The sequence below is a fragment of the Urocitellus parryii genome, chromosome X (assembly GCF_045843805.1).
Source record: "Urocitellus parryii isolate mUroPar1 chromosome X, mUroPar1.hap1, whole genome shotgun sequence".
Taxonomy (NCBI): domain Eukaryota; kingdom Metazoa; phylum Chordata; class Mammalia; order Rodentia; family Sciuridae; genus Urocitellus; species Urocitellus parryii.
This window is the reverse complement of record NC_135547.1, coordinates 42644377-42670081: the sequence shown is the minus strand read 5'-3', so window position 1 is coordinate 42670081 and position 25705 is coordinate 42644377. Positions and strand designations below refer to the sequence as shown.

The window sequence follows — 25705 nt, the reverse complement described above, 5'->3', positions numbered from 1 at the left end:
ACCAGATCACCTTCATAGTTGAGTCATTAGGCTTCTTGTTTATTCCCTAATCATCATTTTGAGTTTCTGGTTAAAAAACATAAAAAAGAACCAGGCAATGAGTGAATAAGTGTTGGAGACTTCAGATATTCCAAATTGAAAAGCTAGCCCATGCTTCATCTCTAAAAATTCACCAAGCACCAAGATTTTAAGTGATTTCCTTTTATCTGCTTGTATGGCAGATACCTTTTGTCTCCATGCTCTGGCAAAGATGAAAGACATCTTGCTTCTCTTTAAAGGGCTGGTTATTCTTTGGTATTCAGTTTAATTAAGTTCTCTGGTAAGCTGAAAGAAAATTATGATTTTGTAAGTTATCTAGAGATTTATAATTATTAAGTTATTGGTGAGATTTTCTTAAACCTTTTTATATACCAAATGAAAGTGGGACTAGTGGTTTTCAATAGTGTATACATGGGTGTTACTTTTGTTTCTACTAAATATGCTTTAGGAAAAAACAGATGATTTCTAAAGTTTATATATAAAGGGTTTATATAATGGTTATTATTCCATATTTCTAATTATTTTTTATTTTTTGAATATAATATAGTAAAATCATACTTGAAAGTATCATATATTATACTCAAACTTTTTTTGTATGCAATTTTCTGGATTTTAACATGTCTATGTTTATATAAACATATCGTAATCAGAAGACAAAAGTTTCATCACCCTCACAACTTCTTTTTGCTGTCCTTCTATAGCTACACCCTTCCCCACATATACACCAGGGAAAACTAAACTTTTACTTTTGCTATACTTTTATTGTTTTTTTTTGTACTGGTGATTGAACTCAGAGGCAATCAACCACTGAGCCACATCCCCAGCCTTATTTTGTATTTTATTTAGAGACAAGGTCTCACTGAGTTGCTCAGCACCTCACTTTTGCTGACACTGGCTTGAACTCATGTCCTCCTTCTTTAGCCTCCCAAGCCTCTGGCATGTGCCACTGCACGTGGCTACTTTTATCATTTTTAAAATGTCATATAAATGCAGTCATAGAGCATTGTGGCAGACAAACCTTAAAAGACCCACCCCCTTGTATAATCTCTTCTGCTTGAGTGTGGATAGAACCTGCACCTTGATTCTTTTTAAATTTTTTTCTTTAATTTGTAGATGGACACAATACCTTTAATTCATTTATTTATTTCTATGTGGTGCTGAGGATCCAACCCAGTGCCTCACATGTGTGAGGCAAGTGCTTTACCACTGAGCCACAACCCCAGCCCTATGCCTTGCTAATCAATAGAATTTCACAAAGATGATATAATGCCACTCATTCCATTGATTGTTAGGTTATATTAAACTCTGTAATAGTTAAATGTATAGAGAAATAGGAAAGAATAAGAGAAAGGGAGGAGGGAGGCAGGTTAGATGCAGAATCAGGAACAGCATTTTCTAAATTCCATTGACTCCTGGCATATAACTATTTTAAATACGTGTGTTCCTTCATCCATTCATCTCATACACATTCACAGAGTATTTTCCATTTACGAGGAGGAAGATAAGTATCTTAGTGATAGTGATTAAGAGCATAGAACCTGGAGTCAAAGCAGCATGGATGTCAAAGAATTTGACATGTGCCAAATACTCTCTGGATATCCTAGTAAAAATTCATTAACCTCTCCAATTCCTCATCTCCAAAACAAGGATACTCATAATACCCGCTATTTTATTCCATTTTGTGCTGCTATAATGTAATAGTTGAGGCTGTATCATTTATAAACAATAGATATTTGTTTATCTAACAGTTCTGGAGGCTGGAAAGCCCACAACAAAGAAGTGCATCTGGTAATGGTCTTGCTGTGTCACTGCATGGCAGATAGTATCACATGGTGAAGGAGCACACAGAAAGGGAGAAGGGTGCCAAACTCATGCTTTTATCACCAACCCACACCTATAATCACTAACCCACTCTTGTAGTAATAGAATCAATATATTCATGAGGTGATAGCCCTCATGACTTGACTACCTCTTAAAGATTCCACATCTCAACTTTTACATTGGGAATTATTTCCAAAACATGAAGTTTGGGGGAATACATTCAAACAGATTTTGTGAGAATCAAGCTGGGTGAGGTATATTGAGTACAAGCAGAGTGCCTGGCATATGGTAAGAAAACATTAATGTTTTTAATATTACTGTTGTTGTGAAGAATGAATCACTTATGGGACTGTCCTCCATGAAATAATCATGTGATAATTAAATGAAATCATATATCAAGTACTGAGAATAGAACCCAGAACTTTTTTGGGTATTAGGGTTTATATATCGATATTATGCATCTTTATTACTATAATATTAGCATTTATTATTATTGGTTATAATTCTTCTCCAACTCCTTCTCCTAACAATTAAATATAAAATATTAAACATGGAATTCGTCTTTCACTTTTTCTGGAAAATCACCTTTCCTGACTTATGTGCAAAATGGAAAATGAAAATAACAAACACAAGAAAGTAAATTTAATGACCATACGTTGTGTGCATTTGGATTTTTCCAAATATTTGAAATGAGAAAACAAAAAAAATATATAATGAAACATAAAATCAATTAACTCTCCTCCTTTAAATAAACCCAATGAATCTCTACATCATGTACACCCACAAGACTGGGATCCTAATTATAATAAGATATACTCCATGTTTGCATAAATAAGTCAAGTTATACTCTACAGTCATGTATAACTTAAAAGAACAAAAATAAAGCAATAATAAATAAAAATAAATAAATCCATATTCACATTGGCCCAATAATCCTATTTAAATTATATAGAAATACTTAGAAAGAATTAATTCTACAATAATAATGACTTTTTTGTTTGTGGTGATTAAAAGATCAAGTACTTCATTCTACTATTAGAAACAGACTGGAAAACACAGTGACTTAAGTAACACAGAAGTTCATTGTTCCACCACATCAAGCTTGAAATGAGGTGGTCCCATTATTCAGGGGCTCAAGATCATCCATCCCTAGTGAGTTACATCCTTTTTCTAAGTCACTTCTTGGTTTAGAATGGTTGTCCTAACTGTATCTATCATGAGCAATTTCTAGAAAGCAAGAAAATGGGAGAAAGTGAAAAAAATTAAAAATATAAATATAAAATTAAAAAAATATTTATTCCCCTTTGATTAGAATCCAATCTTCACAACAATATTTGTTTGTATTTGTAAACAAGAAATTCCATGGTGTACAGTGAGAAAGTCTGGAAAAAAATAATATTTTAGGAGCTCATACTGCTACCTAGAATATAACTGGGGTTCTGCTCATGAGGAAGAATGAAAAAAGTGAATATTAAGTAGACAACTAGCAATTTATGCCCAATTCATTATAAATATGATACCTGATTGTAGAAAAGCATTAAACAGATAACAGAAATATATTTTTTAAAATGTAAGAGAAAATGTCCTGTGGCAGAGAAAACCAAACTGTTAAATTATATATTCCCCAGCCTTTAAGGCAGTTGGTCCTTCATACCTGAGTTCTGGCTAGTGGACTGTGGCCAGCAGTGATGTTTGCCAGACCTGTCCCTTCAAACCATCCATAAGACTCTCCATCCTCTCTTTGTTGACTGCTAGCTAGTTAAAAAGAATGCACTGAAGGACTTCATGGCAAAAGAAGATGGTAGAGCCATAAGGATGGAAGATAATTGGGTCCCTTAGTGACTACTTAGAACAGTCCCCTCTGGCCACTTGATTACATACATTGAACTTTGACATCAGCAAAATACACTTTTTGATGATTCAGCCTCTGTGATTTAAGGATTATTTATAGCACAAACATTACCTACTCTAATTGTTAGAGCCAAAAAAATATATACCAGCCGGGAGATCACCTTCATTAATTCATTTCTATTTATTGTTCTAACATTAATGTTTATATAAATGTAGATTTTAAAATAATAATATAAATATGAGTAATACTATGTATTATGTGAAACACAGTCCAAATAAAATACTTTATCCACCCCAAATTATCGATAATGTTACTTAAATCTTGAATTTCTACTTTAAATCAGAAATATAAATTTAATGCAGGAGATTTTGATGAATAGATGCATAACATATATTTCAGGGGTTGTGGCTCAGCAGTAGAGTGACCTCCTAGCACATGCAAAGCCCTAGGTTCAATTCTCAGCACCACATAAATATAAATAAAGGTATTGTGTTCAACTACAACTAAAAACAAATACTAAAAAAAATGTTTCAGATATAGAAACAAGTAAAGACATGTAATTTAAACAAAATTAGTTCACCTCACATTGAAATGCTCAAATGAAAAACAACAACGAAATAGAAAGGAGAAATTTCCAGTTATTGATGAGGAAATATGAAATGGGTATTTTCCTGCCAAAACAATGATGTTCAACCTCTTATCAAAAATGAACATGTATGCTGGGGGCTTAGCTCAATGGTAGAGTACTTGCCTAGCATGTGTGAGGCACTGGGTTCAATCCTCAGCACTGCATAAAAAATAAATAGAATAAAAGTACAGTGTCTGTCTACAACTATTTTTTTAAAATGAGCATGTATGTGAAGAATTTGTTGAAACCTCCATGAAGGGTTCCAGAGGAGAACTGAGTAAAAGGGGAAACATAATATGTCATGAAATAATAAAATATTAATAAAAATAATAATTTTTAAGAAGTCGATTCTCCCATAAATAGTGGACAGTGTTAATACAATCCCTACCAATTGTAGGTGTCCTGTGTTTGGGATTGGGGTCTCTGATAAACATAGTGATTGTGGCATGCTTGGTGGCTAGGAAGTTTCTGTGCAAAGGCACAGAATGCCTGGCTGCTGGGAACTTCCATGTAAAAGACACGGGATGCCTGGCATGGTAGCAATGTTCTTTACGAGGAAGCTCTGTGTTAAGGGTTTTATCAATTTCGACCTTGATTTTAGGCACATAACTCCTGGGAATAGAGAAACTTGCTTGCTAGATAACTACAATGTTTCACCAAGTTCCGGTGCTCCTGGATCTGTGTGCTTAACAGTAATTTTAGACAATGAACTTTCTTAAGAGCATCACAAAGCTCCTGACATTGCATTTTGTAACTGGAATGGAACTGCAAATAAGCAACCTTACTGATACTCTAAACAATAACGTAGTTATGGTACTAATGACCAAATGTAGCCTACTGGTATAAATAAATGAGGCTGCTTGGTCAAGCAGCCACTTTTCTGCCTTTGCACCTTGTCTCTCTGTCTCCCTTTTTATTTTCCTCACAATCAATACCTTAGCAGTCGTGTTTAGTGCAGTTTGACAAAGCTGGGTTTTACATTTACCTGTAGCAGTAAGATGCTAGAGAAGGCAAGAAAAAAATGTAAAAAAAATATTTAACTGGGTTTTTATCACATGGTAAAGTGATTTGCTGCCTCTTTTCTTAGAGAAATCACCCACTGAAGCATTTGAATGGAAATTAAACAGACACTTGTTGCCATTTCACTTTAAAGTTCTTTTAAAAGGAACATTTCCATACTTCAACATTTCAGCAGTTTGTCTTGGCGTTTCTGTCCTTTAATTCAGGGAGGGGCCTTCTGCTCTTCATCTCAGCCAGTGGGTGGAGCCTTCTCTGAGCTGCTTGGCAGTGAGCTGTGCCTGGCCAGTCTTGGGGGAGGAGCTGCATTTCTCCAGGCTGCAGCTGACAAGAAGCTTCAAGGTAATGGCTGTCTTAAATTTAGCTATTTTCCAGTGACTTCTGAGGGCCCTAGAGTATAGATGTGAAAAATAGGGATGATGGTCTTGGAGTGGTAGGAACGGAGTGTGGTTTTGCGAGAATTACAGGCATTTTGAAGGAATTAGTCCTCTGGAATTTTTGTATCTCCCAATGTTTATAAGTCCACAGTGGGAAAAGGGGTGATCAGATTACAGCCTCTAAATTAAGGCTTCAGTCAGTGCAGCGTGGCCGTTCATACTAATTTATTGAGTTAGCATTATATGTGTATATTGCTAGACATTATGTTTCTGTTTGAAGTTTTAAACATTTATTGATTTACACAAAAATTTAACTGACAAATGTTTTGACAGCATGCATGGAAATACTTCTGTAAATTGATACATAAGAAGACTGTGTGTCACATATACATGAGCATGGAAAGGAGATCAAATATGTAGTCGAGTGAAGATACTCACACATAATATATACATGTATATATGGGTGATTAGAAAGAAATCTGTGAGAAAATAAGCTCTTTTTAACATTCAGCATTCCTGGGTCAGTAGGTTACTATTTAAATACTATTTTATAACCTATTTCCATATTTTAAGAAAGGATTTCTTCATGATTGTTTTTATAATCATGAAAGAAAACTTAAGCTAGAACATAATATCCATTTTGTTTCAGACACATAAACATTCATAGACAAACACACAGACATGCTCCCATAATCCCCCGCCTTTTGCCAATAGTGGAAATTTTCCTGGACCTGATCAAATAGTTAGCCTGGTTGCTGTGTTGACTATATTCCTGTGTGTATCCTCCTTGCAGCTCATTATTTCAGGCCACAGATACAGTTATGGTCAGCAAGAACCATTTTTCTGTATCACCTAAGTTAATAGTGAGACACAATATTTGGTTTATTTGTATAAGCAATTTAAAATATTATATGGGATGGTAAATCCACATAATGGAATATTATGTATCTGGTGAATACAAACATGAATCTGTACATGTGAGTTGAAAATGCCTGAGAAATAGTTTAAGATGAAAAATTAAGTTATAGAATAGCATATATCATATGATCTCTCCTCAGAATAAATAAATATACTAGTTTATATGTATATATGTTACTGTCATCTATGTAACCAAATCTGGAATTGCATATCTGCCAAATTACTAATAGGATTATTTGTATAGTTGGAGAAACAGAGATTGCTTTACTGTTCTCTATTTTAAAAATTAATAATATATACTTATTTATTTTTCACATCTTAAAGGAAATGTTGAGCTAAAATATAGTAGTCTTGAGAAAATTTCACTTAAAATAATTTATAAAACATCATGTGGAAAATATTTATGCTCTTGAGTGAAATCTAAGGCTAGTTTGAAATGATATTTATCTATATATGTAAAATAATTCTAGAATGATACATGCAGAATAGTCATAGAGATTGTTTGTATAGAATTATAATTTCTTTGGTATATATATTTTTGCATCTTTTCAATTTTAAGTGTTTCTGGGTGTTTTTATAATAAGAAACATTATGTTTGAAGACACATATTCCTGTTATAATCCCATACAACAGAACCCTTAAGTTTAGAATAGAGAAGTCTAGAAGCACTGGCAGGCTCCTGGCTGGCTAGAGTGGTTCCCATGCTCTTCCCATAAGAAAGATCTAGTAGTGATTCAGGTCCTGCCTATACCTTATGGGCAGGCTGCAGTTCTGGTTCTGGTCACAAGATGTCGCTTGTCAAACAGCCTAAATTTCTTCCAGGCAATCATTTTTTTGAAGTAGGCAAAAAACAATGAAATTATTTTGTATTAATAGATAGCATATACAGTGTAACTGTGATTCCATTGAAAATTTTGTGTATCAAAAAGAAAGAAGGATACATGATAACTGATATGGATTCAATAGAAAATCTATACTCTGACCTGTAGAACAAGGTAATTGTTACTTCCTTCTTTCCTATTCTGACCTCACACTTTTCCTGAGAGACATGATTTCATCATGAACCAAATAATATAAATGTGTCTCAAAGAACATTTCATATTATAAGGACATGACATCTACATCAGGGATAAGATTTCACTTTGTCTCTGTGTTTCAGAATGACATACTTGATAGTGTTTTGGTAGGGAAATTTCCTTACATTTTTTCCATTTTATTGCCTTGATCCCCTTTCTTCCTTTTGGATATCCTAGGTTAATATCAGAGTTCCATGAGACCTGGGCAATCTGCATGTGATTCCAGGTGAGCCCCAGAAAGACAGTACAACAACAGAAGTGCCCAGCAGGGTGAAGGTTGTGCTAGACAAACAGTCGGAGTAAGAATCAAGACAGCTATATTACAGGACCAGACTATCACAATTCTTGTGGCAGGGTAAGACTATTCCCATCTCATGAAATATTTCACATTAAACACTTATTGAGATCATGAAGAATATTTTGCTTCATGCTTTGCAGCTATGGACTTTAAACTCAAAAATACATTTCATATTAAAATCACATTCAGTTGAACATCTGAGGTATAATTCAACTTGATCCTTGTTCTCTAGCCATAATATTTGTAATTAATGTAAGAAGTTAAAATGTCTCAACTTCTCATATTGAGAATCTTATGTATAAAACCACTAAGCAAAAATTATGCAAGAGGCTTTTCAGGTGTGTACCCAAGTTTTCAGACAATGATCTGGCTCTCAAATACTTGAAACAACTAGGTCCAGTAAGTGTCCATAGTAGCCATTCTGAGTCTCTGTCTTCTGCTTATGATTTTTAGAAGGTCAGTATGTTGTTGTGTAGATGCAGTAGGTACAGACCTTGTTTTGTTTGTCTGGATGCTTTGGTAGAACAGCAAAGCACTTACAACTTAAAAAATATAATGCTGTGTATTTGGCTAGTATACTAGTTCTCAACAAGTTCCTCTTGGACATGTAGCATTGAAATCATTTGAGAACTTATTAGAAATATCAATTTTTGAGCTTAACCCAGACATTCTGATTAAGACTTTCAGGAAGGTGCCTAGAAATCTAAGTCTTCCAGATTATTCTGATACATATTAAGTTTGGAGACCCACTGCCATAGGTCAAATAGTAGAGGGATAAAAATATCAGAGTCTAATAATATAGGTTCCCTGAAACACCACCATAAGCCCTCCCCCTATGCCTACATGTATACACATAACTCCTTAATAAATATGTGCAAGTTCTTGAATTTGACATATTGTAAAACAATTTTCCATTTCCTATCTCCCCTTAAATTATGCTGCATTATTCACTGTCTGATCTTGTATTGAGCATTCTCATCTCTAGTTTATTTCTTCTTGGTTTGCAATTGCTCATATTCTATTTTGACAAAATAATTTTGTTTGCTGATACTTTTTCCCCCCCCATTTCAGTATCTTCGGTATTGTCCTATTCAAACAATTCAAACAACGTGTTCACGCATCCTGGGGTTATTGTAGTGGAGAAGACAAAACACAAGCTATAAACTCTTTGTAGTCCTAAAACAAAAGAGACTTTGTTGAGAGTATTGTTTTGGTAGGAACTGTGTTTGCAGTAACAAGGACAGCAAGCCACCTCAACCTCTGATAAGAGCTCCTTGGCACACAACTCAAAATCATCATGGAAGTTGAGTATGTCCTGTGCAATTGGAAAGACCAGTTATGGCCAGCAAAAGTTTTGTCCAGATCTGAAACTTCATCAGACAGTAAGAGACAAAAGACAATTTCCCTAGAAGTTCAAATACTCTCACTAGATGAGAAAATTGAAGTGGATATCACAGAAACAAAGATTCTTGAGAAATCTCAAGTTGAAGCCATTGCCTCCTCTCTTGTGCTACAGTCAGAGGACAATGCCCCACCTCAAGAGGAAACAGCTTACAGAAGATCACTAAAAGTGGCACTGGATATCCTGAATGAGAGAAAAAAAATGAGTCAAGCAAGCATTTCACATGAAGAAGAGACCATTGTGATATCTGACAACGAACCACAAAAGCTGTCTGATTCACCCCCTCGTAAAAAGTATCGGAGGCATGAAGAGGACTTACAGGAGTCTCTTGAGGAAAATAAAAACCCAACATCCCTGATAATATCTTCAGAGAGTGGTAATTCCCTGCCTGATGATAAATTACAGGTGAACACAACTATTGATACTCCGAGTGAAATGGAAACAAAGTCATCACAGAACCCCATTTGCCAGACTTTCCCTTCACTTTCAGAAGATGATGATGAAAAAGAGAAGAAAAAGATTGACACATCAGCAATTTTATCTGTAAGTTCCACAGTCAAAGAAGAGAATGCACATGTTAAAGATGAAAAGCTTGTTCCATCTTTGTCATCAGATATTGTCACTAAGCCCAAAGCCTTGAAAGAAGAAGAAAAAAACATATGCTCAGAGACCACTGCTGTTTCCTCTGAATGTTCTACGTTCTCAGAGAATATTGAAGATCCTGGAGAAGGTCCTTCAAATCCAAATCCATGCACAGATGCCACCCAGGATCAACCTTCTGTGGAATCAGAGATAGGTGCTGCAACATCCTCTGCAAGTTGTTCAGGGGAATGCCAGGCTTCAGTTAGTGCCTCTAACCCTGTCCTGGATTATTCACTTCTTGTGAATAATGAAAGAAGTTTTCAGAGGCTGGATTTAGAGGAACTTGAGGAAGACATTCAAGCTTCTGACAAGTCACCGAATCTAAATCCTGTTAGTGCTTCTGCACTAGATGACAATGAGGAAGATGAAGAACTCCCACGCTTCATTTTAAATTATGAGCCACGTTCATTTGAAACAGGAATGATAGTCTGGTTTAAATATCAAAAATACCCATTTTGGCCAGCAGTGGTAAAAAGCATCAGGCGTAAAGAGAGAAAAGCAAGTGTGCTTTTTGTTGAGGCAAACATAAATCCTGAGAAGAAAGGCATTAGAGTACCATTCAGAAGACTAAAAAAGTTTGATTGTAAGGAGAAACAAGCACTAGTGGATAAAGCCAGGGAGGAGTATAGTGAAAGTATCGACTGGTGCATTTCATTGATTTGTGACTACAGAGTTAGAATAGGTTGTGGATCTTTTACAGGCTCTTTCCTTGAGTACTATGCTGCTGACATTAGTTATCCAATCAGGAAAGCAATCAAACAGGATACCTTCAGGAATCGATTTCCAAAGCTCCAGAGTGATGATACTGTGGAACAAATGGTTGTGACTTCCCAGACCAAGAAAATGGCCTTCCAGAAAATTCTCCCTGACCGGATGAAGGCTGCTCGGGACCGAGCCAACAAGAACCTGGTGGACTTTATTGTGAATGCAAAGGGAACAGAAAACCATCTTTTGGCCATTTTAAAAGGCACCAAAGCATCCAGATGGCTGAAATCATTTTTGAATGCAAATAGGTTCACACCCTGTATTGAAACATACTTTGAAGATGATGATCAGTTGGATGAAGTAGTAAAATATTTACAGGAAATCTACAAACAAATAGATGAAAGCATGCTGACTCGGATAAAACATGACAAAATTAAATTCATCCTGGAAGTTCTCCTGCCAGAAGCAATTATTTTCTCAATTTCTGCTGTTGATGGATTAGATTATGAAGCAGCTGAAGCAAAGTATCTAAAAGGGCCTTCTCTCGGCTATAGGGAAAGAGAATTATTTGATGCAAAAATCATATTTGAAAAGAGACGGAAACCATTAACAAATGAAGCTCATTAAATATCCCAAGAGTCAAAACCATAACAAGGAGCTTTTACAGATGTTAGTTTAAAAAAAAATCTCATTTCAACAGTTCTCTCTACAATGTAAATATTTTCTGAAAAGGAAAGACTTTGAGCAACATGTTCACTTTTTTTTTTTAAAGATCTCTAGGATCTGCAGAGATCACTACATGTTTATTTTCTTATGCTTCTTCAGAGTCAATTTCATCAGCATATTTCAGAATTTTTACTTTCAAATACATTTTTAGAATGCATAATTCCTAAATGATTTTTAAAATAAAGGACTCTTTGGTTTTATGACATTTTTGTGTGTATGCTGTATAGGAAAATGCAGTATGCACAATCATTTCAATATTAAAATTGCACTGGTGTTAGATATTAAGCAAGATAGTTAGAAAAGAAGTCTAAAAGAAACATGATTATATTTTTTTGCTTAATTTTTTATAAAATACTGGGTTTTCTCTTAAAATAGTTGAATTATTTTTCCTGCCATGCCTATTTATTTTTGGAAAAAAAGTATCTCTAAGACATAGAACCAAAGATAGATGATAGATAAGCTTTGCTGCATATTATAACTAACCACAGTTGCTTTTGCAAAATAGTCTAAAGTTTAAAAATAAAGTAAATGGATTATCTGCATGCAGTCTATATTTGTGTGAATAACATTTCAGCATGCAGAAAAATATTTCAGCAGCCTTGAACAGGATAACCAATTCTATACTTCCATGAAATTCAGTTTTGTTCAGTGTCTGTCCTTAAAATGGTTGAATAGTTTGTTAAAACAGACAGGCTTTTGGCTGTCTTCATAACTAACCAAGAGTGGATCTTCTTATTATAGCTGTCTGACCACATGTAAAAGGCAGCTACAGTCATTGTATCCACAGTCTGGTCACTCTAAAGTCCAGACTTACTGCTTAAGAGCCCATGTAGTTTGATGCAAACTGTAGAAAAAGCAAGCACTACATTTTGAGTCTTATTTCAAAATATGTAGTCATTTGTCTCAAATTAAGCAAACTTTAGCATCCGGCTTATTTGTACAGAAGTTCCCATTGATTCCAGTACTAATATGTCAACTAGTAAGTCATTCCAAACTATCAGAAGGAGTAGATGGACCAAAACCTGGGAATTTGGAAATGGATCACAGAAAAAGCCCCCATTGGTTAAATATGGCAATTACCGAAATATGGTTAAATATAGACAATCGATAGGATGAAGCGGATGAATATATTCTAACTCAAAACAAGATCTTTGTGAGACTACATCTTAGAAAAACTAGTTTATTGTTTTTTAAAACTTGTTATGATAAGAAGTGCTGAAGACTTAACATGAACCTGTCTACAATTTTACATCTTCGAGTAAGACGGCTGTTATTCTTGGGCTCTTGTTATATGTTCACATAGCTACATGTGTATCTAAAATTTTTAAAAATTTGGTATTTTGATTTGTAATAAAACCATTATTTCCTTCACTTTGGATATTTACTCCATACTCCAGATTATATAGCTACATAAGTGATGTGTTGTGTTTTTTTGGAATTTTTGCTTTTTGTAGGTGCCATCATTTTAATGTTTGTTGTTATAAGTTATGATTCTGAATAAATATTCATTTCCATGGTTGATTTTGTGTTATTTTAGAAAAAAGCCTTCCCAATTTTATGTGCTGCAGATCCTACAAAATCTTCTATGGATCCAGCCTGAACTAATCCAAATAGTTTCCTCATGGCCTTGAAAAGTATTTGAAGACATACCATCACCACACAATATGTGGACTTTATAATCTAGGAAAACACCCTTATTCATGCTATAATACTGTGTCCCTCTGATTCCAATGTATTACCCACTTCAGTATTTTCATTGAGCTATCTGTCTCCTGGTTGTAATATTTTACTACCTAATTTAATATTTACTACCTCATTTATAGCCTTATGAGGAGAGAAAGTGATAATGTGGTTTAATGCTGTGCTCTGAGGTTAGATTACAGGGCACACAGAAGATACTATTCCTGTAAATATTCATGTAATTTTTAAGATGATTACAATGTGCAACCTCATCACAATGAGAAATATTTTATTAACCTTGTGGACTGATTGCCTGTATTCGAAAATCAAAGACCCTTGTTTCACCCTATTTGAGAGTTCCTGGGTATCTGATTTGGGGTAAAGAATGAGTATCGGATCTCTCTTGATATGTCATTTATCTTGTGGCATATGTTCAGGTGAGGCAGGTGTGCCTCAGACACATCTATTCTCTTTGAGTAGGTGACTGAATGGTATTTGGGTTATGGAAGAAGATGGGTTTGGCGTCCAACTGAATGTGGACTCTGATTACTTCTAGCCTGAGTCGTTGTTAAGGAAGGCTCTAAGATTGCCCTAAGCTGGGTCTCTAACATAGGTTTGTATCTCTGATGGGAAAGACTGACCCATCATCCACCCTAACCCATTGGATTTAGAAGACTCTCATTTTCAGTTATAAAGCAGACTGCTGAATATGAGGCCCAGAATCTGTTTGTAAGGTCTGTAGGACTTCAGGGAGACAGCATCCATAATATTTATAGGTATCTCTATCCATTTGTCTAGGTACCTATCATCTATCTATGACAAGTAGAACTCTGAGACCTGGAATATAAATTAATGTAAGAATCTTGAATACTTAAAATCCCCTGATCCCTCAGCCTGGCATTTGCAGCCACCTAAACCCATGCTATCAGAGGACAGCCTCTTTCTGGAGAAAATGCAATAAACTCATCAGATACAGTTACCTCAAAAGATGTTACCTGTATTAGTCAACAACTAGTGCTGATATTTTTCATTGCCTCCAGCTCATAACAAAGATAAGGTATCATCACAGCACAGGGGGCAAATTGCAGTCTCTAATTAGGGGAGAAGAACTTTATATTCAGAAAGAACTAGTAGGAATGGGCTAATATATACTATAATAAAATAGGATAATATATGGTGGAATGCATTTTGAGGATGTCAAACTAGTATGGAAAGAGAGCAGAACCTAAGTGAATATAGAAGAGAACTTAGCAACATGGGATCATACACCTATAACTTGGTTCAAAGACCTGGAGTTGGTCTAATATGCTACTGGTGTGGCATCTTTTAATCTTGGACCAGAACAGCCTACTGGAACATTTTTGCCAGAGTACTGAGGAATTGGTGAGATCGCCAAGGGGATAGGAGTATAAGAAATGATTTACTGTGTGAGAAGACAGAACCTGTCTCTGAACTATTTTCCCTAGGAGGGAAGAGAAGGCACAGTAATGATAAGAAATGTGTTGATGAGAAACACTTGACATTTTTTAGTATCTCAAGTGTTGGCTCTCCTTGGCAAACCATGGTTGGAAATAAACTATATTGCAATGAGGATGATGAGATTCCAGAATTGTAGGGCCTAAGTGGCAGCACAAAACCCGAGAGGCAAGGTAAGTATCTTTTCCCTAATGGGAGGCAAGATCAGATTAGAATCAGGTAATTTTGATTGATTAAAATCTGTAGCAATGACTGGTAGATAGTAGTATTCCAGGGCTAGGTGTATGGACAGGTGGCTGGTATATTACTTCTTATGTACAAAAACAAGATGTGACCTACTCAGCCAAATCTGATGTTAGCTGCAGTGGAAAATTATGGTCCCCTACCAAGTTGAAGATACACAGTACAAGTTGTCCTACCACTAAAGCCATATGACTCAGCATATCTGATAGTGCTAAGATCTTTTCCAGTATTATCTATAAGGATTAGAATGTATTGCAACACAGAATTCTGAGGCTCTGAGGAAAAACTGTGTCCTATAAACTAAGTGCCATTTAAAAAAATAACTCCTTGTATAATATTAAGTCTTAATAAATAATAGTCTAACCCAATAGACAGCAAGTGACTATATGATAGAACCTGACAATCATAAGCTGTACATTAAAATTCACCAAGTGTTAAGGTCCAACAGGCTAAACAGCAGTCCACCCCATGTTGGAAATGATACTATTGGTATCCAGCCTGATATAGCATAGCACAAGAAAATCATCAGGTTGCACAAATCTCTGTGACACTAATAATTATTACTTTTTAATTTTTTTTCAGTTGTCGATGGACTTTTATTTATTTATTAATTTATATGTGGTGCTAAGAATTGAACCCAGTGCCTCACTCATGCTAGGCAAGTGCTCTACCACTGAGCCACAACCTCAGCCCCCACACTGACAATTATTGCAATGATGTCCCTCCCTTCAGTTCTATGGGCTCATGGAGTAGAAGGTGACCTATGACCAACAAATGAAAGAGGCAAATATCAAACCTGATGCACAGATGTCAGCATTAAATGTTAATAATAGATGTAAATTGACTGCTGCCATACTTCAGTATCAGTTAAAGTAGCCCTAAGGAATAGTGTTGATGGGAAAACTCCTAATTGGCTGAATTGTGAGCAGTACACTTGGTACTGTACTTTGTACGCAGGGGATCTAATGAGGTGGTATTCTGGACTGTGGAGATTAATTTGGCTGGTATGTTCAAAGTCTTGGAAGGAGAAGGATTAGAAATTGAATAGATGAAAGTCTAGATAAGAAGCATGGGAATGGAACTATGGGAATGGAAGCAAGTCACGTATGTACCTGTGCTTCATATTAATTGTCAAGAGAATGACTATATAGAGAAGGCACTCAAAAATTAGTGGATCTAAGGACTCATGCTATGGGTGTTGAAAAACTTCTCTCTTGAAATAAGTTATCAATACCAGGAATGAAAGATGTGATATTACTACTAATCCCATGGACAATAAAGGATAATAAAATCCTATCAACATCATCAAATATATTATTTTCATTTCTTAGATGAAATGGACCAACACTTCAAATAAAATTAAAGGTAAATAAATACCATTTTGTTTTATAATGTTTCTCTTAAGTATATTTGATATTTAAACAGAGTTCACATTTTGATATGAAAAGGCACTAGTGTCATATATTAAGCAACAGTAATTCTAAAAATTAATGTTTTTCAGAAATATCAATTGAATTTTTTGCTTTATTGATAAAAACTTGGATTTTTCTTAAGCTAATTACTGAATTTTCCTTATGTTGGGTATTTACTTTTGGAAGAAGGACTGAAATGTCAAACAAATGACAGAGATACTTTCTGTGCTTTCTTATATATTATCACCAACTTCATTTGCTTCTGCAAGAAAACTTTTTGTAATTAAAAGAAAGTTAATACATTAGCTTTATTCAGTCTATATGAGAATAAAATCTCAGTATGCAATAATTAATTTTGTCAGCCTTGAACAAGATTGTTCACTGTATACAATCCCTGAATTTCCTTGCATTTATTAGAGTACCCATTTATCAGTGGTGTGGTTGGATGGTTTCTTGAAATACCCAGGCTTTTCATAACTAACATTGAGTGACTCTTCATAATATAGCCATGTGTTCTCATGTGGAAAGCAGCTGGAATCACTGAATTCAGGAACTGGCTACTCTAGACTTATGGAGTCTATACTTACTGCTTTCTATGGTTTGGATGAGTGTTCCCCAAACGTCCATATGTAGAGGCTTGGTCCCTAGGGTGGCAGGATTATTAGGAGTTTCTGTGTGGTTTTAAGTAGTAAATCCTAGTGGGAAGTCCTTAGGTCATTGGGGGTGTATCCCCAAAATAGATTGGGACCCTGGCCTGTCCTCTCTCTCTCTGCTTCCTGGTATGAGATGTTAACACATCTGACACATGCTCACAACGTGATGCTGCTCTTACCAAAGGCCCAAACCAATGGGGCTCTCCAAGTTTAGACTTGAACCTCCAGAACAATGAGTCAAAATAAACCTCTCTTTTTTTCATAAGTAGCCTGTGACAAGTTGTTTCATAACAGTGACACAAAGCTGAAAAATGCCGAATTCATCCAGTTTGTTATAAACTGAAGAAAAAGCAAGAACTCTTCTGAGACTTTTATCTCAAATACATAGTCATTTGTCTTAAATCAAGCAAGCTTTAACATCTGATTTTATAGAATAGTTCCAGTTGGTCCCAATAATACAAATGCTGACTGGTAAGTGATCATTCCAATCTGCTAGAAGGGGTAAATGTACAAAAATCTGAGAATTTGGAAATGGGACATAGGGGGGAAACCCTCCATTTGGCTAAATAAGATGATTATCCAAATATGGTTAATATACACTGTTCAAAGTTCAAATATGAAGCCAAAAATGCTTATCATAAATGAAACGAGACTTTTGTGAGAAGGACTATTTGAAAAGCTAGTAAAATGATGTGAAAATGAATGCTCAGTGCTTATTTTGGACTTGACTGCATTTTTACCTCTTTTGTGATTCAACTGCAGCTCATTTGTGATAGAATTATATTTTTCATAGTAATGACTATGGTAGTTGATGTTATATAATCATGGCTTTATGGGGAGAATCTATGTCTTGATCCCCCCCTCATTTTTAGAAGCTCTTTTAATCAAAATTATTTTGTATTTTCTATCAGATGGAGTTTTAGTTAGCTTTTGCATTGCTGTGACCAAAATACCTAACAAGAACAACTTAAAGGAGGAAATTTTTATTTGGAGCTCACAGTTTCATGGGTCTCAGTCCAAATATGGCCAATTCCATTGCTCTGAACCCAAGTTGAGGCAGCACATCAAGTAGGAAGGGTACAGCAGAGGAAAGTTGCTCAGTTCATAGTGGGGTCAGGAAGCAGAGAAAAAAAAGGGAAAGGAGAGCCATATGAAGATATACCATTCTAGGGCCTTCCCCCATGGACCCAACTTCTTCAGCCACACCCCACATGGCTATAGTTAACCCAGTTGATTTAAACTAGGATGGACTGATTAAGTAACAGCTCTCATAATCTAATCATTTACCTATGATCATTCCTGCATTAACAGGACCTTTTGGGGTACACCTCATATCCAAACCATAACAGATGGGTAACTACCCATTTTCATTTAGTAAGTTAATTTTTTAAGAGGAAGACATACATTCAGCCAAGATATTTGCAATTAAAAATTATAGCACTGAAAAATTATAGTACATTATGCATACTTAAAATGTTGATTTCACCATTAAATATATGTTAAAAATACATTTATTAGAGTGGAGTCACTCTAATTATAGAGTTGAGAATTTCAAGGATATGTCAATCCACTAATGCAACAAACAAGTTGGCAAAGAGAGTCAGAATTAACTTATTTGGAACTCTGGAATCTAATGAAAATTGGCAACAGTAAATAGGATGCCCATGGAAGAATGAATAGGAAACCAATATGTGATATATAAAATCATACTTCATTTAGCAATGGGTATGCCTTCTGAGAAATACACCATCAGGCAATTTCATTATTGTGTAAACATTGTAGAGAGTGTACTTATTCAAATCTAGATAGATACTACATACCTAGGATACATGTATAGCCTATTGCTTCTAGGCCTTGGTTATTACTGTACACTACTGCACTACAGATGATGGGAACAGAGGTGAAAGAGGGAGAGTTCAGTGAGCACCACTAGCACAGGAAGCAGCAACTGCTAGAAAATAGGCCTGCATAGCAAACTGGCTTTGGAGAAGTTCTCTGAACTTTCCAGAGTAGTCTCAGAGTACTGTAACACGGAACCATCTTGAGAAGCTCTTGTCTGAGTTTAGTGCTCTGGGAATCAAAGGCCCTTGCATTTTCTTGTTTCCATGTCCCTGTGGCAATGCTGACACACTGGTTTAGCAGTCAGTGTAGCTTTCAGAGAGAGCTTCTGACACAAACCTAGTGAGAATTCTGTGTGTTGGGAAACTAGACTGTGACATGTAAGGGAATAGAGGACACTTTCCCTATAAAACTTGTGATTTGGGAAGATAGTTGCAGGAGTCTGGGGTAAGAAGAAGGAGTTATGTCTCAGAAGACTGAAGTCATGGGTGTTGGCTAGCACAGAGCTATCACCACTCCCTCTGCACAGATAATTGTGACTCCATAGTATCTTCTAGTCCTCAGCATAAGCAATCCAAAAAAGCACCAAAGTACTTGACACAAAGTAGGACCCTATATCAGCCCTGCCATTGGAATTCACAGCACAAAAACTCAGGAGGCAACCAGTGCTAGCTAGCCAAGTTCCACATTCGATGCTACAATGTTGGAATATGACCTGCTCTCAGAATATATAACCAAAATAAATCCAGAGTAAAACTATATGGGGAGCTCTGAATTCTGTTCTAGCTCATTCTGGTGTGCAAGGGAGCTGAGATGCATTCCAACTGGTTCCAGCTACAAACTATTCCCTTTAGTCACCTGGTAAGCCACACAAAGGAAAGAAGGGGGCAAATAATCCCCAGAATTTGCTCTCTCCAAGGGTTGCTTAGCCTAAGAAAACAATGAAAAAAAAAAAAGCTCTGATCAGAATCAGTTGCAAACACTTTGTTGCACAATCCAGCATGTTGGTGGAAAGGTAAATTATATCTTTTGTTGCTTTTTATGTTAACACTGTTTTATTTATTTATTTGATGTTTTTATATATACATGACATTAGGGTGTGTTTAACATACATACATACATGGGGTGGAACTCATTATGATTTTGATCCCATTCTTGTGATTGCACATGATGTGGAGTTACACTGGTCATATAATATATCCATATATAAGCATAACAAAGATTTTTTTTAATATTTAACATTTAACCTTTCAATATTTAATATCTAACATTTTCTTCTCTTTTCATTCCACTTTTCATATTTCTCCTGCCTTGTTCTATTTTTTATTTCTCTTTATGACTTTTTAATTTTCCTTCTTAAATTATTTTTTTCATATTTTTAACCTTTTAGTTTATTCTATATTATTTTCCCCATTTTTTTCTGTTGTTTGTGGTGTTGTGGTTGATGTTGTTTTTATTTGATTTTTACATATTTCTGTATCTGCTTTTTTGTTTTGTTTTGTTGTTTTCATATTCCTATGCAATTCTGAGTTTGAGCCTGGCCCCTTGAGCACATTAGATGGGTACTGTCACTGAGCTACACTCCCAGCACAGCTCAGAGAATCTGGACCATTTTACTCTAAATATGACCTACACCTGCTCAACCCTTGATGGATACTTCAACTTAAAGAAAAGGGGAAATAAAATCCACAAATCATAGACCTTTCCCCAAATAGATTATAGCTAGAGAGGACCTAAAATACTACTCCTGGACATTCACCACCATATGGCAAAAGCAGAGAGAAATGACAGTACTGTTTCAGACTTTGCATTTCTGAGGATCCTCAGAATAGGTTGCTCCCATACCCTCTCAGGCCAAACACTGGTGACAAGACTGGAGGAATAATCAGAGAGGGTTCACTATATATATTCTGTTGGCTACACCACAGACTTGCCTGAACTACTAGAGGTAGCCCACTCTTGCAAGACCTACAGAGAAAGAAAGTCTCTCAGGCTTCAGCACAGTATATATAAAAGTGAAGAAATCTCTATTACAACTGATACACAAATAGAAACATAGAAACATAAGAAATATGAAAAAACAAGGCAATGTGACACCTCCTAACCTCTCTAGTAACTGATTCCAAAGATAGAAACATATATGAAATGCTAGAAAAATAGTTTAATGATTTTTAAAAGCTCAATGAATTCCAAGAGGATACAAATAAAGAGGTAGATAAACTAAGGAATATAATGCAGGATATGAATGAGCAATTAGATAAGGAGATAGAGATTTTGAAAAAAATCAAACAGAAATATTGGAAATGAAAAGCTTAATAATCATATTAACACCTCAGTCAAAAACCTAACCAACAGTCTAGAGCAGTAAAAGAAAGAATAACCAGGTTGAAGACAAAGTTAAGGAATAATCATATTCAGACAGGAGTAAAGAAAAATATAGTAATACCAGCCACTTGGGATTCTGAGGCAAGAGGATCTCAAATTTGAAGCCATCTCTGCAATTTAGCAAGACCATCAGCAATTAAGTGATACTATGATGATGAGGATGATGATGAGGAGCAGGAGCAGGAGAAGGAGCAGCAGCAGCAGCAGCAGCAGCAGCAGCAGCTACAGTCAATATAGCTCAGTGGTTAAAAAAATAAACCCTTGGGTTCAATCCCCCATATCAATAAATAAATAAATGGGAAAGTATGAACAGAACCTACAAGATCTCTGAGTCACCGACCACACCTCTGATAATAAGAATAGACAAAGTAGAAGAACTACAGGTTGAAAGCATAGAAAAATTATTCAGCCAAATAATAGCAGAAAGCTTCGTGAATTTTGGAAAAGACAGACATCTATGAAGAGGAGGCTTGAGAACCCAAAATAGACATGGCCCCAAAAGAACCTTTCCATGACAGTAAACTGTCAAAAGTACAGAACAAAGAAAAAATATTAAAATCTGCAAGAGAGGAATGCCAAGTCACATTTAAAGGTAAACCTATCAAAATGGGCTTCTTGGCATTATAAATAATGCTTTGAACCTGGGAGTACAGATATCTCTTTGAAAGTGATTTTATGTTTATTGGGTATTTACTATGAAATAAGATTGCTGAATCATATGGTAGTTCTATTTTTAATGATTTTGAGGAAATCTCATACCATTTTTCATAATGGTTTACACTAATTTACATTCCCACCAACAGTGTATAAGTGTCATCTTTTCTTCATATTAACATATGGTATTTACTCAAAAAAATTAAAAATAGAACTACCATGTGATTCAGCCAAGAAAGAATGGAATGATGTATTTCAAGTTCTAAAAGAAATCAACAACTGACAACCTAGATTACTATCTCAGTCAAGTTATCCTTCAGAATTAAAGAAATAAAGATCCTCCAAATCAAGTGTAAACTAAGGGAATTCATAACCACTAAACAAGCAATATACATAAGGGAATAGTACAACAAAAGGAAGAAACTGCCTAGAAATGCACAGAAAAGTAAACAATCAGCAGAGTCAATGGACAACTCATGGAATGGAAGAAAATATCTGTGAACCATACATCTAATAAAGGTTAATATCCAAAATTTATATGGCACTCAATAGCAAGAAAACAAATAACTCTATTTAAAAATGGGCAGATGACCTAAACAGATATGTCTTAAAAGAAGACATACAAATGGCCAATGGGTATATGAAAAGAAGGCTCAGGGCTGGGGCTGTAGCTCAGTGGCAGACTGCTTGCCTAGCATGTGTGAGGCACTGAGTTCAATCCTCAGCACCACATAAAAATAAACAAAGGTATGCTGTCCATTTATAACTACAATTTCTTTTAAAAAAAGAAATTGTAGTTATAACATCACCAAAGATCAGGAAGATGCAAATTAAAGCCATAAAGCTATATTATCTGATACTTATTAGTATGACAATTAACAAAAAACACAGAATCTAACAAATTCTGGTGAAGATGCAAGGAAAAGATAACACTTATACACTGTTGGTGGGAATATAAATTAGTATAAACCATTATGAAAAACAGTATGGGATTTCCTCAAAAAAATTAAAAATAGAACTACCAAATGATTCAGCAATCTTATTTCATAGTAAATACTCAAAGAACATAAAATTACTTTCAAAGAGATATCTGCACTCCCAGGTTCACTGAAGTATTATTTATAATGCCAATAAATGTAAACAATATAAAAGTGCATTTATGATGAATGGGTAAAGAAAATTTGATACATGTACACAATGGAATACTATTCAGCCATAGCAGGGAACAAAATCCTATCATTTTTGTGACAACATGGATGAGCCTGGAGGACATTTTGATAAGTGGAATAAATTAGGCACAGCAAGAAAAAATACTGCATTAACTCACTTTCATGGAAAAACTAAAATAATTGACTCAAAAAAGTAAAGAATAGAATGGAGGTTACCAGAGTTTGGGGCTGAGGCATACAAAGGGAAGATGTTGATCAAAGATCACAAAGTTTCAGTTATGCAGAATGAATAAATTCTGGAGATCTATCGAATAACATAGTGATTATACTTAACACAATGTATTTTATACTTGGAACTTTCTAAAAAACTACCTTAAATGTTCTCATCACAAAAAAAAATATTTCTGAGGTGATGAATATATACACTACCTTGATTTAATCATTTCACAATATATACATGTGTCAAAACATCACATCATACACTGGAAATATATACAGTTTCTATTTGTGAACCATACCTTAATGAAGCTAGGGGAGAAAAATGAAAAAGGAAGGCATAAAAATGAGTCTGAGTGATTCAATGTAAGAAACACTATCCACTATTGCTGGTTTGAAAATGTAGGAAGAGGAAGTTAAGAAGTACAGTGAATCTGGAGAAGGCAAAGAAATTAATTTCCTCTAGAATCTACAAAAAAGAGCAAAACCCTACCTATATCTTGATTTAGTCCAGTGAGACACTTATCAGACTTCTGAATGATGGAACTGTAAGATAATAAATTCATATTGTTTTTAAAATGATCCAGGAATAGAAAAGAACTTCCTCGCCCTGACAAAAGGCATCTAAGGAAAACTCAGAGCTAATATCATACACACTAGTGAAAGACTGAAATATTTCCCTCTAATATCAGTAACCAGACAATAATGTTTGCTTCTATCAATTCTATACAACAATTTACTGAAAATTCTAGCCACACCAATTAGGTAAGAAAAAGGAAAAAAATGGATTCATGAAAGGGTCTCCCCCATTAATCCATATATTTACATAATATGATTCCATAATTGACCTCTTGAAATGAGATTTTTCCCTTTCAGTTATTGATTAGGCATTATCATCTGAGCAAGTTACATTAAATGATTGACAATAGTAAGACAAGATTTTGTCCACGTACCTTCCTTTCATCAAATGTCATTCTATCATTGATATGGACGTTGGCAACACCATATACTCTGTTACAGGAACATAATTGGACAGGATAATTGTATTAAAATTTGAAGTTGCTTTTATCTTATATCCATGCCCATGAAAACTTCCTAGAATATGGAAGCTTAGGACCCCATATGATTTTTGCTTCTCTTTTTTCTGCTCTATCTCTAGTGCCTTAAACAAAGTATCCAGTATTTATTGAATGAACTAAATGAAAGAGAACTATGGAAATCAAATCTATTAAGTACAGCTCTTTCTTTACATGGAAAAATAGTAAGAGGTATAAAATATTGACATTCAACTCTTATTATTTCTGAGGCTTTGAAAGTACTAAATCTACATTCTAGAAGGTAGCTGCTGAAATAAGCTCAGTACTATCCAGGCATCAGGAACCCCTTTGGCCAAAATTAAAAAGAAAAGAAAGCATTGGGCAGGACTTTACATTTTGGGAATTTTAATTTAGTTTGACACAAGAGCAAAATAATTGTATTTATTTCTTTTATTATTTATTCGAAATTCATAAAGGAAAAGGAGGGTTTTGCTTCTAAATTTAAAGCATCTCTATATTATTGCTAATGGTATATCTTATATCGTGATATTCTTAGAACCTGTGACATACTATATTGAACAACATAGATGGATATTATGGATGAGAAATAAAAGAGATAGTAAACTTACAGCAGAGGGCTAGGACTACAGAGAAAGCAAGGCTATGTTTGTTAGTGAACACTTGGCTGCCACATATGTGCGAAATCTTGCTTATGAGAGCAGGTGGCTAGATAAAGTCCACAGTCAGTTTATGACTCTTGTGACAGAAACAGGGCTCAATTGGCAAGTAAAATGTTTAAATATGCTGGATGGGAAGAAAAGTACCTCTAATAAAATCTGATGAGAGAATGATGCAGCTACACACTTGGTTTTCCATACATTAAATTCATGGTGCTAAGAGAACAAAAACCTAGTGGAACATAAGAATGGGTTGGAGGGCTGGGAATGTTGCTTGAGCGGTGGTGCGCTCGTCTGGCATGCGTGCGGCCTGGGTTCGATCCTCAGCACCACATACCAACAAAGATGTTGTGTCCGCTGAGAACTAAAAAAAATAAATATTAAAAATTCTTTCTTTCTCTCTCTCTCTCTCTCTCTCCTCCTCCTCCTCCTCCTCCTCCTCCTCCTCTCACTCTCTCTTTAAAAAAAAAAATGGGTTGGAGATAATCCATTTCCCTGGAAGCTTATTTCCAGAGCGACACTCTTGATCTCTCTCCTAGGCCTTCCCTTCCTTGGGTTGGACGTCTGATGACCTTGGTAAGCTTGGAGGAAAAAAAAAATTAAGTGAAACCGGATCAGTCTTTTCTCCTCCTCCTTCCTTTCTAGGTATTGAAGCCAGGACCTCACATATGGTAGGGCCAGCATTCTACCACCCAGCCCACTCCCAGCCCCTTATTTTGTCTTTGGATCTTAATATCCAAAATGGGGATTTAAACTTGCTTTC

The 25705-nt window shown here is 35.3% G+C and overlaps 1 protein-coding gene across 1 annotated transcript in view; it reads left to right on the top strand.

Moving 5' to 3' along the window:
- The window catches only part of Pwwp3b (PWWP domain containing 3B), a 33064-nt gene extending 20055 nt beyond the window's left edge, over window positions 1-13009 (top strand). Inside the window, exons 3-5 of the mRNA XM_026402888.2 lie at window positions 5567-5699; window positions 7906-8083; window positions 9098-13009. Of these exons, the coding sequence (XP_026258673.2) occupies window positions 9324-11402 (2079 nt within the window). The 5' untranslated portion in view covers window positions 5567-5699; window positions 7906-8083; window positions 9098-9323 and the 3' untranslated portion in view covers window positions 11403-13009. The remainder of the gene's footprint in view (window positions 1-5566; window positions 5700-7905; window positions 8084-9097) is intronic.
- Window positions 13010-25705: the final 12696 nt, after the last annotated feature.